This window comes from Ictidomys tridecemlineatus, chromosome 2 (assembly GCF_052094955.1).
Source record: "Ictidomys tridecemlineatus isolate mIctTri1 chromosome 2, mIctTri1.hap1, whole genome shotgun sequence".
NCBI lineage: Eukaryota > Metazoa > Chordata > Mammalia > Rodentia > Sciuridae > Ictidomys > Ictidomys tridecemlineatus.
Window position 1 is genome coordinate 164549878 of NC_135478.1, and position 17028 is coordinate 164566905.

General features: G+C 37.4%; 1 protein-coding gene across 45 annotated transcripts in view; it reads left to right on the forward strand.

Annotated features, from left to right (window-relative positions):
- Nrcam (neuronal cell adhesion molecule) overlaps positions 1 to 17028 on the forward strand; it is a 265722-nt gene that overhangs the window by 212889 nt on the left and 35805 nt on the right. For 36 of the 45 annotated variants that reach the window (XM_078040073.1, XM_078040082.1, XM_078040075.1 and 33 more), the window contains 8 exons: positions 850 to 1034; positions 2455 to 2586; positions 10876 to 11019; positions 12596 to 12707; positions 14050 to 14216; positions 14307 to 14454; positions 16102 to 16226; positions 16650 to 16679. In XM_078040073.1, coding sequence (XP_077896199.1) covers positions 850 to 1034; positions 2455 to 2586; positions 10876 to 11019; positions 12596 to 12707; positions 14050 to 14216; positions 14307 to 14454; positions 16102 to 16226; positions 16650 to 16679 — 1043 coding nt within the window. The remainder of the gene's footprint in view (positions 1 to 849; positions 1035 to 2454; positions 2587 to 10875; positions 11020 to 12595; positions 12708 to 14049; positions 14217 to 14306; positions 14455 to 16101; positions 16227 to 16649; positions 16680 to 17028) is intronic. The other 9 variants (XM_078040085.1, XM_078040092.1, XM_078040096.1 and 6 more) reach the window with 1 other exon arrangement.

The window sequence follows — 17028 nt, forward strand, 5'->3', positions numbered from 1 at the left end:
ATCAAAGAAGTAGAAAAGATAGAAAAAACACAGCTGAATGAGAGATGATATAATACACAAATTTGAATTTTTAACAATTGATATAATAATATTTTTAACTATAACTAATAAAGAAATTAAGGAAAAAATACTGATCCTCTAATCACATAATTCATGTCATCAATTAGCCTATTATAAAATAGAAAAGTTCTTATTGTTTGCTATGAAAATGTGTGAAAGTCTGGGGACACAGATATATTTATGAGCCCTTTCTCAGTACTTTTTTTTTTTGTTTTTCGCATGGGGAGTACTGGGGATTGAACCAGGGGTGCTTCACCACTAAGCTATATCCCCATTCCCATTTGTATTTTTTATTTTAAGATAGGGTTTTGCTAAGTTGCCAAGGTTGGCCTTGAATTCATAATTCTCCTGTCTCAATTTCCCAAATTGCTGGGATTACAGGCATGTACCACCACACCCAGTTTCTCTGCACATTTTTACCATTAGCTAATGAAAAAATATAGCTCAATATCATTGATTTAATTGAAATTCTCTTGATATATACCTTCATGTAAAAATACTTGAGAGCTCCTCATTGATAAGGATTTTGAAGAAAATACTTTGGTCCCTTTGGTAAAACAGCTTATCATAGCAGCACTGCATCACTGAAGTCAAAGTGTATGGTGTGCCACAAATTAATATGGTTCTGGTTATGTGAAAATGGTATCTTACCATTTTAAATGTAGGTTTTGAGCATTATTTATAAAAGTGTGATGCTAAAGAATTTGTTATACAATTGCATGAAAACTCACCCTCAAAAGTAGTCACAGATGAACATTTTTTTTGTAACATCATTGTTTATCCCATCAGGCCTACCCCAATTATTTACTGGATAAAAGAAGATGGAATACTACCCATCAACCGGACATTTTATCGGAACTTTAAGAAAACCTTGCAGATTATTCATGTTACAGAAGCGGATTCTGGAAATTACCAGTGTATAGCCAAAAATGCATTAGGAGCCATCCATCATACCATTTCTGTCACAGTTAAAGGTAAATTATTATTTAAGAGGCATTCCTCTTGCTTTCACACAATGACCTGATACTTCAATTAAATATACCTTTGATAATGTTCTTCAGTAATGATGAATGTAAATTTATATCAGCACTCACAGTACCTTGAATCTCTTTTCATTGCTATTGAGAATGCATCTACACCAGGTTAAAAATTTGCTCCTTCAAATCTTCCTTACAGAATTCCATTTAATAAATATAGAAGGAATGAGGAAAATACAAAAATCACCATTATCCCATAAGGGCAACTGCTGCAGGCAAGGTTCACTGATGAACATTAAAATTAATGGGTCACATTTTGAGGAGAAAAAGGATATTTCTATAGCTTCAAAATGTTTCTCTTCCCTAAAAGCATGAATAACTGGGGAAATTTTAGCATGTCCACTGATTTTTTTTAATATTCCTTTCTTGAGGAGATGGAACTTACTTCCCTTCTCCTGAGCACACTTAATGACTCACAATGAACAAAGTGTGGAATGCTGGGAATACTAATTTTGCAGTGGAGACATTTGGCAGACACCACCTTAACCAAGACAGATGAAGTCATGTTGATCTCATGTCCTCCCTCAATATGGTACAACAAGTTGGTCCATTCCTTTGGTGGTATTCTTAAAACCCAAAACTTCAGCTAATCATGAGATAACATCAGGAAAACCTTTGTTGGGAGACATTCTACCAAATAACTATCATTGTAATAGTCAAGAAAGACAAAGAAAGACTAAGAAACTGTCTGATTGGAGGAGGTAAGGACCTACCTATAAAGACTCAATACAGTGTGGTATCTGAGACAGGATCCTAGAATAGAAATAAGACATTAGTGCAGAAAAGAGGGAAATCCAAACAAAGTGTAGAGTGTAGTTAATAGTATTGCATTGATGTTAATTTCTTGTTTTAATAACTGCACTTTGCTTATAATAAGATGTTGACATCAGAGGAAACTAAATGAAGGATGTATGGAAACTGAATGAAGGATGTATGATGAAGCTACCTTTGTAGCTTTTCAAGAATGAAAATTTTCTCAAGGGGCTTCCTAATTTTATAATTTTATGTAATTTGCAGGGCTCAGAATTTAAATTCATTTTTTCTTAACCTTTCTTATACCTGTAAATTACTCTAAAACCTCAGATAAATCTGACACCTCTTTGATGTCCAATAGATTTAAATATAAAATGAAATTTGTGTCAAAGAGATCTAGAGTGTGTTTAAACATTCAGGGAATCTCTTTAAACATCCTTTTGAAAATCTAAAAGTTTCAAGCATTACTATTCACTTTTTAAAAAATGAGACTAACAGTTTTTTGCAAAATAACTATTTTTATTACTGAAATAGTTCAACATATTCTTTTGCTATTATACTTATGTGATTCATATTTTGATTTTTTTCTCTTCTTTTAATAAAGCGGCTCCTTACTGGATCATGGCACCTCAAAATCTTGTGCTGTCCCCAGGAGAGGATGGGACCCTGATCTGTAGAGCTAATGGAAACCCCAAACCCAGAATTAGCTGGTTAACAAATGGAGTCCCAATAGAAAGTAAGTTTCTTTGATTGACTGTAGTTGCAGGATATTTTCAAAGCATATCTATTTCTTACCAGTGAACAAATGGTGAAATTTCTCTGATCAAGGAAGAAAGCCATATAGAAGTTAAACAGATGTGCTGAATGATCTTTAAAGTTTTATTTCATTACCTTTAGATATTTATTATGACTTTCAGTAATTTATATTATTAAAATAGTGGTGTGTGTGTGTGTGTGTGTGTGTGTGTGTGTGTGTGTGTGTGTGTAACATGCTTGTGTTGACTGGGACTTGGCAATACTTCTGTTTTGTTACCTTATAACATGGAAAGAGTGACATGGCCAGAAATACACATCACCAAAAATGTTCATATTATCTTCTATAATCAAACATCAAGTGATTTATGGAAAAAATCATAGGAATCAGAAGAGACAGGCAAGGAGAGTAGCCCTAGAGCCAATGGATCTAACAAGAATAAGAAGCACAGCTGTCTTACTTTCAAGAGTTTTTAGTCCTAAGTGTAGCCCAGATGTTCCCACATTCTCCATGTTTAGAGATCACCATCCCGTTTAACATATAAAGAACACATCCCCTGGTCTGATCTTATGTAGGATGCGCAATTTGTTGCAAGCTGACCTTCCCTGAGTATTGCCTAAATCACCCATGAGTGATGCCTATATACCCTGGCTGTGCCTGTCACCTACAGCCACCTTCCTTGGTCTGCTGCACTCCCAGCTTGTTCTTATTAGCCAGGTTTTCCCAAGCTGCTGCTATGCTGCCCACAATGGTCCTCCAAAATGTGGCCACAGGCCCTCCCATTAATCTCCTAAGACCAGACTTTTAAAAACTTGGTTAGAGGCTTGAAGATAGTAGAAGGGAACAATAGCAAAGGGAGACAAAAACGTCAAAATGGATATTGCCCCTCAATGCCCTTGGACTCCTGTGAACACAACCCACTACCGTCATCTTCCTCCATCTACTCACCATGAATTGTTGCTGGCAGGGGAATCTCCAAACATTTTCTACTTCTTGGGGTCCAGATGTCCTCTTAGATCCAGAGAGAGACAATCAGTTTCTTCTTCAAATCCCCTCCTCAGTTCACCTCCCAGTCAATGTCACAGTCATCCACAAAGATATTGCAGACAATATCTGCATAATAAAGGCAACCTTCAGCTTATGGTAGAAAGCAGCTAGACCCCTGATTGCCTCTAAGTCAGAGTCAAATATTGAGTCCGCTTCTACATAATCAAAAGGTCCATTGAACTGGCTTTCCTGAAACTTACTCTCCCCACTAAGACTGATCTGAAAACAACCAGTATTTTTAAGATGGCACAAGTCCTGTTTTTCATCATCAAGTGTGATAACTACAGGTTTAGACTGAGTAAATCACACCCTGTTCTGTGAGTACTTTGGGGAAAGTCACTTGTGTCCCAAAACATAGTAGTCATCAGATACTTCAAATTAGACAGCCTATATTTACGCTCAGAGGAAATAGGTTCCTAAGAGAAAATAGATTCTAAAAAGGCCAGTAAAAGGGGTTACAGTATTTTCACACCCAATTTTATTCATGATCAGGATAAGGAAAAGTGACAGTACTTTGTGGTTGTATATAAGGAGGCTGCTGCCACTCTCAGGGGGTTATGAGTGAAAATTGAGAGAAAAAGTGAAAGAAAGCCCAGAACTAAAGGAGGTTTTATGGTAATGTGACTTTCTTAGGGATACATACAGAATAGTGGTAAGTGATGGAGCTTGTTCAGCACTTTTGCACCATGTTTTTGTTTTCTGTTTTTGCAGCTCAGAGGTTCTTTGTGATTTATGGAAGGTTAAATATGCTTCTGAGAGCTAGACTCAGCAAAACACACAGGTGGGAGGGAATTCCCATCTAGCCACTCAGTAGGGAAAATGGGGAAGCCTGGGGACACTGTCGATTAAACTCACGTTCAGCAGTCAGAATGCAGCCCTAAGAAGGGAAAATTGAGACAAGGCTAAGAGATTAAATAATGAGGCTGCTCTTTTCCCCTGATTTGCTCATTGTCCTTCCAAATTGGCTCTTAGTCTGTTCCTACTGGTATAATCTAGTATCTTAGATTGGATAATTTATAAACAACAGAAATGTGTTGCTCATGGTTTTGTAGGCTAGGAAGTCCAAGATGAAGGTTCCCACAGAATTGTTGTCTGGTTAGGGCTGTGCCTTCTGTGTGTGCTCATGTGACGAAAGGTGCAAACACGTTCTCTCAAACTTTTTATAAGGCACTTTAACCCCATTCAAGAGTGGGGAACCTTCATGACCTAATCACTTCCCAGAGTCCTCACCTCAGTACTCCCTCCATGGGGGTTAGGTTTCAATGTGGGAGTTAGGTTTCAAGGTATGAATTCCGGAGAGCCACAGACATTCAGACCACAGCACCAGTGTAAGCAGCACCTTTGAGGGAAGCCTGTACTATAGTTGTGTTAAGAACTTTGAAAATGCACTCATACATACTCCCTCTTAAGCATACTGTTTTGGGGGAGGATTAGCTACAAAAGGCTTTGGTGGAAGAAGGCAGTGGTCTCTGAGAGACAATTTAGTCCCTTCTTCTTTAACACCAAATCATCCAAATAGGTCTAGAGCAGAAAGAGTCAGGACAAGCTTTCTCAAATCAGCTTCCAAATAAATTCATCTCTTCCATCCCAAAAGTATTCTTCAAATCCCCTTGGGACAGAAAAGAAAGGAGGCCAAGAAGACATGGGAATTCTGTAGCTCCTACAGAGCTGGGGTGCTTTGGCCTCTGGTGTGCAGCAGAGCAGTCGCTCTAGAGTTTGCACTGTGGGGAACACCACAGTGTGGCCTCAAAGCAAGGAGCTAGGCCCTCAGGTGGTGCTGGGAGTAGGTGCTGTGTCTACACCAAGGTGATGGGAAGCTTTCCTGAAGGTGTTCAAGATGGACGTGCATGGATTACTGTGTGGACTTCCCAGAACTGAAAGGTGATGGACTTGCAGGACCCCTACACAATGATACTGCCGAGGCACAATTGTTCCCCACTCCTGGCTCTCAGTGGCTGGTCCACATACAACTTCTGCTGAGTAGTCTCTTGGGTAGATACTGAGCCTTAAGTAGCTAAGTTAAAGTGAACATGCCCCCACTGTAGATTGGCATCTCCTAATTCAAAATAAGGGATAAATGAGGGAAAAAAATGCTAAAAAAAAAATCAGTGGATGATTGAGCTTCTCCTTTCCACCCTGCTTGGTGGTTACAACATGAATTTAGAGACCCCCCAAAAAGAATTGTTTTGAGATTTGGGGACCATTCTGAAAACAGCTTGTTTCTCATCCATAGCTTGTTGAGTTGTGTTCCATACAGATGCATCCAGCATTGCTGGAATATAGGGGAAGGAAGGCAGAGAGATGTGAGAAGGCGAAGATAGGACCAATAGCAAAATCTGCTGCTATATATGGAGGCACAAATGAGCCTTGTAAGGATTATCAGCCTAGAATAGACCCCAGAAGTTGGCTATGGGCACCAGCTGGCTTGCTGGCAATGTCTTCTATCCAAGAGACTGCAGAAACTGTGGGTGGACCGGCAGCTTGGGCCAGGGTACAGCTGTGCCTCTGCAATACCATTGTATAGGAAGCCATGCAGTGTCCCTGCCAGGTGCCTGAGGTCTATCCTCTGTGCCACCCAGCAGAGACACAGTCAGGGGCCCATACTGCCAGACACACAGACTCCCACCCCTACTCTGTGGGCTATTACTCCAAAGACACTGACTGCCTCCTGTGACTCTGCAGGCTCTGGCTGCCAAGTGGACACAAATATTGTAAAAGGAGAAGCAGGATCAGGTCAAGGGAGGGGTAAGATGAGATAGGCTAGCAAAATTAGTTATTGGTTTGCGACTGTGCATTTCAGATCTGGAAACTTCTATTTTACAAACTGAAAGGATCAATTCCAAATCACCTGCACTAATTATCTCAATGGCTTATAAAGCTCTGTCCCACTGGGTCTAAGTTATTTACAACTCTCCTTGAGGTAACTAATAGATTATATTAAATGTAGGATTTGCCCACAAACTACCCAGAATGTTTGCAAAACAATCTACAGAAGTAAAAAAATAACACAGCTATAAGAACTGGTGCCAAAGAACTTGATTTTACTGTGCAGCCTGCAGTGTCTGAGAGGATGGGGAGCTAAACTCTAGAACAAGAAAGAAAAAGAACTTGCTGACAGCAGGTTGGATAAAACATTTCTGTACTGTCCCCAGAATAGATAAGTGTTCATAAGTTCCTCTTCTCCTCCCTTCCTTCCCCACTGGAGAGTCCATGCCATATCACCATGCCATCCTGGTGATATGATAACCTGATAACCCCCAAGGCCAAGGCTGTGGACTCCATAATTCCTGTCTCTGTCCCAGAAGGAAGTGGGAGAGTCTGATGCCTGCAGTTCTTTTATCATCTCCTATGTAAGTTGTGTTAGATCTCTGGCCATTCAGCATGGAACATGTATAATATCACATTCTTAGGTTGAAAGGCTTCTTTTCTCTCAGATATGAGAAGGGAAAAGAACAAAGGTGACAAGAAAGGGCAGGAGATATCTTCCTGCCACGATCACATATTTCACTCATACTGAAAGCCAGTAACACATAGTAAGCTGCCAGGGAATGAGGCCCACTGGAGGATATTCCTGAGATTCTGTCAAAGCATCTTCCTTCTTCCTTTTCTCAAAGGTAAGGGGCTTGGTTGTTTACCCTTAAGGGGATGGAATAAGTAGAAGACAAGGAAAATTCAACTCCACCCAAAGATTGATTCTACAATATTCCTGAATGCTCATAATTCCAGGAAAGTTTATAAAGTTGACTACTTCAGAAAACCTCAGCATTAATTTCACTTAAAGAAACCATTAAGCTCTCCCGTCTGTAGTTTCCCATATCCAAAAGGCATATACTATCTGATTAACCTCTTTCATAAAGTTCTTTGTAAAATTAATTATGAATAGTTATTAAAAAACATTTTAAAGATTTAGCCGGCTATCAGTGAGATTAACAGAAAGTGTTTTCTGAAAGCTATTATTCTACTTCTGGACCTTAATTTTGGGGCTTCAAGTTATACGTGCTAATCCTGTGCCCTTAAATGTCTTTCTCCACATGTTTGTTTACAACAATAGAAATTGGTTGTTCCTAGGATGAATTATTACTTCTTTAGGTAATTTGGGTGTGTAAGTTGGTAAGTTACTCCCACCCACAAGCCAACGCACAGTGTCCCAGGGCTTCAGATGTCTCTGCACTAGTGATTTCATTCTATGTCCAGCTACCAACTGAGTTTCCATATGTCACTGTGGTAGTTCCTGTTTTTATTTGCAGTTTTCAATAAGTGCTTAAGGAAAATGTAGTCCAAACTACCATGGAGAGAAAGAGATTTGCTTAATCATTACTTATACTAAAACAGTTTGTTTTATTCCTAAATACTTTGCCAAAAGTAAATATTTGAAGAGTGCTCCATTTAGTATAAACAAGGCAGATACAGTCAGATGGCTTTCCAGAAACGATACCTTCCCAAAGAGTTGATACCAAAGAAAAACACTACTCTGAGCTACAGAAATGAGGCATGTTTGTGATTGATGAATCTCCACTTGGGAAAAATTATTCTTCTAGCTTTGTCATTTGAGTTATGTCTTCCATGATCATGGTAGTATACCTTTTATTATTATTATTATGATGATTGTGTGGCTTTTTTAAGAGTGTAAAATACTCAAGGAATTTGAGGGTCTTTGCTTACACAGTCTGCTACCCATCCAGGAAGATTTGGCCCAGAGATCTGTGCTGAAATACGTGTCACTGTATTACACGGCCTGGCATAAGAGTGGGTATGTGGCTGGCATTGGCATCCCTTTGAAGAGTTCCAACACTGAGTAGACAAGTGCTGGGTCCACAAGGTGTAAGAATAACCCACAGAGAAATCTCCAGAAATGCTGCTCTGTGTTCCAGCATTGAGGCAGTGGATGGGTATCCCTGAGAGCATGAGTCAGAAAGGCCCAATGGTACAAGATGGGCATCTAGGACAAAGAGCACAGCTGTCCTAACATACACCATCTTCTCAGGTCCAAGGCTGCCCACCTCAGCTTCACTTCACAGTCCAATGTGACATTCCTATCATTTATTGATGAATCCGTAGCCTGTTGAAAATTATGACTTGTGTTTGTCTTCTGGTTGGGAGAGAATATTCCTTAAAGCAATTTTTGAAGAGATTAAAGTCAAAACCAGCAAATGTGAGCTAAGAAATCAATTCAAAATATTTTAACACACCCTCACCACTAACTGAGCCAATGAAAGTACCTAAAATGATTTTATAAGTTAGCTATTGATTGTGATCAGTGTCATACAACTACTTTTGTAAAAAATATCTCTCATGCTTGCTCAGGAATGAAGGCATTAATCTGTCCATGAAGAGTAGTTCCTGAATCAGAGTATTGAGAATCCTTGGAAGCTAAAATCTTTGTTGTAATCTTTAATTTATGGTGCATTTTTTTTGTATATTCTGGTCTGAAACATCTGAAAGATTTTCAGTCTATAAATGTGATAGAATATATAGTAGGCAGGAGTTGGACAGGGTGGTACACACCTGTAATCCCAGCTTCTCGCCAGGCTAACACAGGAGAATCAACAGTTCAAAGACAGCCTCTGCAATTTATCAATAACCTGTCTCAAAATAAAAAAGAAAATTAAGGGCTGGAAATGTGACTCAGTAGGAAAGTACCCCTGGGTTCCATCCCTAGTACTGGAAAAATAAACTGAAAAAAATATGTGGTAGGCAAATTCATACCCTGCCTCCTCCACATCCTAATCCATGGATTAGGATGTGAATATGTTTCTTTACATGGCAAAAGAAACTTTGCACATTAATTAAAGTTAAGGCCTTGAAATGTGGAGATTATTCTGGATTATCTGGTTTGGACCCAATTTAATGACAGAAGTCCTCAAAAGCAAAGTTTTTTTTTTTTCCTGGCTGTCATCGAAGAGAACTATTGACTACAGAAGAAAGATTGAAGAGATGCAATACTGATAGCTTTAAGGATGGAGGAGAAGACCATGGGCCTTCTGGTACCTTGCTTTTAGTTTATTGGGACGCTTGTTAGACTTCCAATCTACAGAACTAAATGATTGTTAATTTATGCTGTCTTAAGCCACTAAGTTTGTGGTGAATTGTTGCGTTAACAGTAAAAGTCTATTGTAGAATGAGTGAGCAAAATGCTTTGAGTATGTATAATAAAATGATGAATAACTATACTTTGTTTCTTAATTAAAAGTTAATAGGCCACATATAAACCAATATTTCTTTATTTCAGAGTGATAGAGAAGTCTCAGTGCAGCAATAAATATGTCTTAGATGCACATCCTTTTTGTATCATCAAAGGGATAAGATGGTGTTTAGAATGAAAGTAAAGCTCTCTTAGCTAGTTCAAGTTGCAAAGTTCAGAAAAAAAATGGTGCAGTTATTTAGTTTTGATTTGGATCTGTGTGCTGAGACAGTGTACTTTCAAAGCCATGTAAGACCATAAACTACAGTTTAGCATTCACAGTAAAAAAAAAAAAAGAGGAATTCATCTCTAATCCTACAGTAGTTCCAAATTGCTGGGCATGCCTTGGACTAAATCCTCACATATTCTATTACCAGCTAGCTCTATTCCACTTCAGTAAGGATCAACCTCACTCTTTGCATCTTTAAAGTACTTGAGGGATTTAGCTGAAAAGGCTGCCTTTAAGAGAAATTTTACACAACTGATTTCTTCTTTAGCTCCAGGAGTTTTCAAAGCAGGAAAGTGAATATTTTCACATTTGATTGCTAGCCTCATACTTAGTTGTGTACTTGTTTGTTCCAAGAAGGGGTTCTTAAAAGTGACAAGTTTATATGTGCTGGAGTGACTGTAGTTTTTGCAAAGCTGTTGTTACTTTTTTTCATGGTTAACTGGCCTCCTCTTAAGTATCCACAGTCTCTTTGTGAACAAAACTATATTTTTTTCTGAATTTGTGCAATTTTCATCCAAACTTGTGCTTGCTTTTCTGCATCTCTCAAAATAATATTTAGTGTTATAGAATTAATCTGCTTAAGACTAAATGAATACTGTGCATATACCTAAACACCATGTAGCAACTAAATTCTGAGTTTGAAAAAAAAAATAGATTGTGCCTGGATTCTTGTCTTCTTCTTGCTTCATATGCCTAGAGCAGTCTGTGTTTCTATCCTACTTATACAATGTAGACCTTGGGATTTATAAGTTTAAAGTGTGTCTTTTAAGGAAAAAGAAATATATAATACACTTTCTATTTTTAAACCCAACAGTTGCTCCTGATGACCCCAGCAGAAAAATAGATGGTGATACCATTATTTTTTCAAATGTTCAAGAAAGATCAAGTGCAGTTTATCAGTGCAATGCCTCTAATGAATATGGATATTTATTGGCAAATGCATTTGTAAATGTGCTCGGTAAGCTCTCCCTTTATTAAAGACATGGCAAATTAAATTAATGTCTACTATTATTTTCTACTCACTCAGCAAAAATATATTGAGCTTCTATTAGATTCAATGCACAGTTCTTGGAGCTATAAGGAATATATGAAGGTGGATAAGATAAAATATTTGGCCTAAAGAACATCAGTCAAGTCTTAATGTTCTTTCATAACACAGTTGGCATAAAGGCAATTTTTCATTGTAGAAAATAATCAAATAGGCTAGTCCATTCACAGATGATTACAGTGTTTAAACCCCCAAAAGGAAAATAGCTTTTGTCTGCCATTAGCAACTAAATAATCCTGCTCTTCTGTCCTTAGAAACTGACTATTTGAATAACAATTTCATGATTCTGAGTTTTTGAAAATGAACTATTAATTTTAATGCTTGGCCATTATCCAAATCATAGATGTACATTAACTTAATTCATTAAAATATGTTCAGAAAACTATGACAATGTAGAACTCACACATATTCTGAAATGGGTGGTTTATGTGAAGGTTGCATTTCTCATACTGGGAAAAAAAATCCACACTTGTTCAAATTTATGCAAAAGTGTTCTTATGGTACCAAGCAGTCATACTTCAACTCTTAAGATTACTCTTCTCTCTTTTCAAACAAAATTAATACCAGGAAGCTGGTCGATACTTATTATTTTTCTTCATGTTGAAATAAAGGTGATTAATCACATAGCTAAGTGGTTAAGATATTGGTGAATGTTGAAGCTTTGACTTCTGTTTTTTTGTTTGTTTTTTCTCTCTACTTCTATATATTCCATTTTAGATTCTACATATAAATGATGTTCTGCAGTACTTGTCTTTCTGAGTCTGGCTTGTTTCATTTCTCATAATGTCTTCTAGTTTCACCCATGTTGTCACAAATGACAGAATTGGCTTCTTGTTTAATAATAGCCCTTCTAATAGTTATCCGGTGATAGATATGTCATTTTGGATAAAGTTGGCATTTTTCTGATGATTGGTGTCTTGAGCATTTTTTAATATACCTCTTGGTCATTTTTATGTCTTCCTTAGTTAATTTAGGTCTTTGGCTCATCTTTTAATTGAATTATTTGTTTTTACATATCATTTGAATTGTTTGAGCTCCTTATATATTTGTATGTTAGTCCCTCACCAGATGTATGGTATGTAAACATTCTCTCCCTTCTGTTGATTGTCTCTTCACTGTGTTTTCTTGACTGTAAGAAGCTTTTTAGTCCTCTCTATATATAAGTCACCACACTCATCACTCTGATTTTTATGTCAGCTTATTTGTTCCTCACCATTCCCACCCAGTGGGGTGATGATGCATCAGTCATTCAAAGAAAATACACTAGGCCATTATTTTTGTGCCAGACACTGTGCTGAGGACAAAAAGAAAGGAAATTTTTTTTCCCACCATGACTGGTAGTGTCATACCTCATAGGAACATAAAGGAAGAGACATGTTGGTTGTGCTATACCATAAACTTTAATGACCTTAATACAAAGTGCAGTAAATACACTGTAAACCTAAAATGTGTTCTAATATTCATTGTGCCGTTTAAATGTTTTTAGCTGAGCCACCACGAATCCTCACACCTGCAAATACACTCTACCAGGTCATTGCCAACAGGCCTGCTTTGCTAGATTGTGTCTTCTTTGGGTCTCCTCTGCCTACCATTGAGTGGTAAGTAGTGGCCCTATTTGTTGTTAACCACTTGCATTTGCTAAAGCTTTCACATTTTTACATGCTGGGCTTTAGTCAGAGAACAAACAGGAGAAACACACTGCAAAATCCATCATACTATTAACCATTGAATTCATTCATTCATGCACAAATATTTATTAACTACTTGTTCTGTGCTACATACTTTCACACATATAACCTATTTAGCAGCACATTCTACCAACCACAAAGCTAGTAAATGTGTTTTTTTTTTTTAATTTAAGATTTAAGGTTGCTTTATTTTAAATGCCATGGACATCACCTGGGACTTTATGAACAGTGACTGGTGGCACTGGTTGGAAGACTTCCCTTAATAATAAAGCATCATGTAGTGTATAGGGGAGAGGTTATGCAAACTAAACAGAAATTATTACCACCAGATTTTCTCTGTAGTTCCTCTCCCACCAGGTCTTTCTATTGAGTCCAGTCAAGTTCTCCTGTGTCTTTTTACTTCCCACTTCAGACCATCCCTTGTCACTCACCACTCCTGGTACACATCCTCCTCCCGTGACTACCTTGCTGGCTTTAAAGAGTTGGGGAGAGACAAGGCAAGTGCTGACAGTAATTGAAACAGACATTTGTGAATCCTCTGTAAGGTTCCAGATTCTGTACTGGACTTCAGCTACTGAGATGAGAATGAAGCCAGGTTTAGGATTAAAGGAAAATCTCCCTAGGCCCTCACCTTAACCACAGAGAACAGAAACCAGATGCTGGTGCAAATTTCCTCATGATGATGACAAGATTCACTCTTATATGATAGTTTGAATTTCTCTCATTTTTTCTCGTCCATCTTCACTTCTGGTATCTGACATATGAGTTTTTTTATTCTCCCTGAATATTTTCCTTTTCAGACATTCAAAAACACAATCTATATAACCTTGAAATCAAAATCCCTTTAAAATTGCAGCCTGTAGATAGAGTTATAATACTTTACTGTGTGGGGGGGGGATAAAAAGAATTATCTTATCTCTGCCTATTCTGCCTATTTTAGCACCTATTTAGGATAAAATAAGTAATAATATATTTATTAAATTATGTATCTCTCATAAAAATTATAATTTAAGACTTACATATTATTAGCCTAATTCTGAAAACACCATTTTTGTTAAGTTCTCTAGTCTTATCTTCTCTTTATGTATACCTCCTGACATTCAAGCATCAGTATGCTTGTACAGATTCCATATGTCTTTAAACTTGACACTGTTCTGCAGATCATGATTGTGTTGACCTTGAGCATGGCATTTTATGTTTGACTCAAATTATGAGTCATTTTATTCTCATCATGATAATTTCCGTAATGAAGGTTTAAAGGAGCCAAAGGAAGTGCTCTTCGTGAAGACATTTATATTTTACATGAAAATGGAACTTTGGAAATTCCTGTGGCACAAAAGGATAGTTCAGGAACGTATACATGTGTTGCAAGGAACAAATTAGGGATGGCAAAGAATGATGTTCACTTGGAAATCAAAGGTAAGGCAGAGCCAGGAATTTTTTTAAGTATTATTTAACTTTGAGCAACTTCTCCAGCTTGGCCAATGGCTAACAATAACTGGATTTCAGATCCAACCAGGATCATCAAACAGCCTGAATATGCTGTTGTACAAAGAGGGAGCACAGTATCCTTTGAATGCAAAGTGAAACATGATCACACTTTAGTCCCCACTGTCACATGGCTGAAGGACAACAGCGAGCTGCCCAACGATGAAAGGTATTTGAAGACAATTTTTCTTTCTTTCTGTTCTCTTGTTAAGTTGTTTTTGAGCTAAAGATTTGTTGTATAGTGACTTAATGGTGATGTTTTTAATTCTGAAGTCTGCTATGTGCAAAGTAAAGAGATACATATTTTCTCCCTACTGTAAAATATTTGGACCAAAAAGGTATTGTGCAATTGAAATCAGACTCTGAGAATGTTTGTCTAGCTTTGTGTGTGTGTGTGTATGTGTGTCCTATGTAATTTGGGATGGGAAAAACCCTTCAGGCTTTGGACAACATCCATTGTATTGTACCTTAAACAGCAAAGTCTCAACAGATGTTTTCAGTCCCATTCCACAAAAAAAAAAAAAAAGAGCGGGGGCGGGGGGGGGGGGGAGCAGAAATATGATCTCTAAGCATCAGAGGGTGGAAATCCTTGTAGTATTTTAGTTTTTATTTGGAGAGTGAGTTTTCTTTTAATTTCCCCTAACACCATGGAGGAAAAAGGAAAAGCAAAAAAACAAGTGTGTTGCAGTCCTTTAATTTGGACTTGAAGGAAAGTCATAGTGTTTTCCAACTCAGGCCCTCAATTTAACTTAGTAAACATGGTGAGTACACAGAGCTGGATATGCCTTAGCAATCACAGTGGCTACAGGTGTGTTGTATTCCAGTGGAAACGGTTTCCATAGTTTTCTTGCAGCTGATCTAAACCTGTGGTGCCTGAGTGCAGCCCTGTTGCTTGTGAATGTCCCCCCCCAAAATCTTTTTGGCCTTCCAATCTAGTGCCCAGAGTTTCCATCTAGTTCTGTGCTTCAACTGGCCAATTCTATTTGTGGAATCTGAGCTGATTATAAAGGAGAAGGAAATATGAAGAAATGACCATCAGGTTAAGTCAGGTGAACTTTAACTTGGAAATTACTTTGGAAGACAGTTTATGATTTATGTAACCTCATTAAATTCAGACAGGAGTCCTGCATACATTGACTTTTGACCCACGGAGCAATTTTTCATGTCTAATAGTAACCTCTAAAAAACTCTCAGTGGAGATTGCTGCTCTGAATCTTCCTGTGTCTAGTGCTAAGACAGATAAAATTTACTTTCTCCTTTGAGACCTTATGCATGTGTTTAAAATGACACAAAATTACTGTAGTAAATAATAGATTATTTTAAAATATGTACTTTTGATAGAAATTAAGCTGAATAAGTAGTTTTCAGATGTTTCTTAGCAGTAACCTTAATCAAGCACTCTAGCAGGGGTAACTGTGAAGCTGCCCCCACTTCACCTAAGGATGCTGCTGGAAACTTTTATTAAAATTTCTTAAATTGACATGCAATAATAGTATTTATTTATGAGCTACCATGTGATGTTTTGCCCTGGGGGCTTTGAGGCAGCTCCTAAGACAACAGAGGCTTGGTTGAAAGACATTATACTTAATATCTCTCCTAACCCAAGATTCTTATTCAGTCTAATTGTTTTTCAACTCTAACCATTACTAAAGTAAAACATATTATGTAGGATTCTCACTCTAATTTGCTGAAATTCTTACCATAAAAAAATATCTTTCTGTTTTGTCAAGTTCACAGTGTCTTTTGTGACAGTAAGACAGTCCTGGGGTGTGGTTGGCTGTCCACTTCAACAGCTCTGAGTGTGTTATATTCACAGGTTCACTGTTGACAAGGATCATTTGGTGGTAGCTGATGTAAATGACAATGACGGTGGGACCTACACTTGTGTGGCCAACACAACTCTGGACAATGTTTCTGCAAGTGCTGTGCTCAGCGTTGTCGGTAAGAACTAGAACAAATACAACACAGCCCACTTCCACGTCTTCGATTGAAAAGAAAAAGGAAAATTGTAAATATGAAATGTTTGCTCATTATAGTTTTAAAACCATAGTTTTTTTTTTCTTTTTTGAAAGATACCTTCAAGGTGATCATTTCAGGATAAGCTCTGTAGCAGACTGAGATAAAATGGTGGATATTGGAGGCATTTTTATAAGAAAATTGGGGGGAATAATCTACTTTTATTTAAAAGTTAAGGGTTTGTATGCCTAAATTGTTATTGCATGTGTATCAATGCCATATCTCACAGCCAAGCATAGGGCTTAATTTTATTAACTTAGTCACGTGCAGTCTTTGTCTTCTTGTGCTATCTTGTATCTTTCCATTACTAATTTTGATTAAAATCCTTTATATTAATGTCCTTTCTAGCTCCTACTCCAACTCCAGCTCCCATTTACGGTAAACTAATGAGTCTTCTTTCTCTATTTTCTGTCAGTTTCACATTTGCAGAAAAAAGAATTTGTTTTTTTCTTTATCACATCATCATGTTTCTTTAAGGAATAGGGGTTTGTCAATTGTTGTGTCCTTCATTTACTGTAATAAATCATTTCTTCATCATGACCTTAGAACTTTTACTGAGTTTATTGCCAGTTGTTTCTAAATATTGCAGGTGCTATTACAAATATCATTCCATTTGACAAAAGTTCCTCTTTGATACAGTTTCCTTGTAAAATAAGCAAGTGGCACAGGGCTTTATCAAAACCTGTCATCCATATTTTAAAGAATGAAAAAAAATTCTTATATTGTT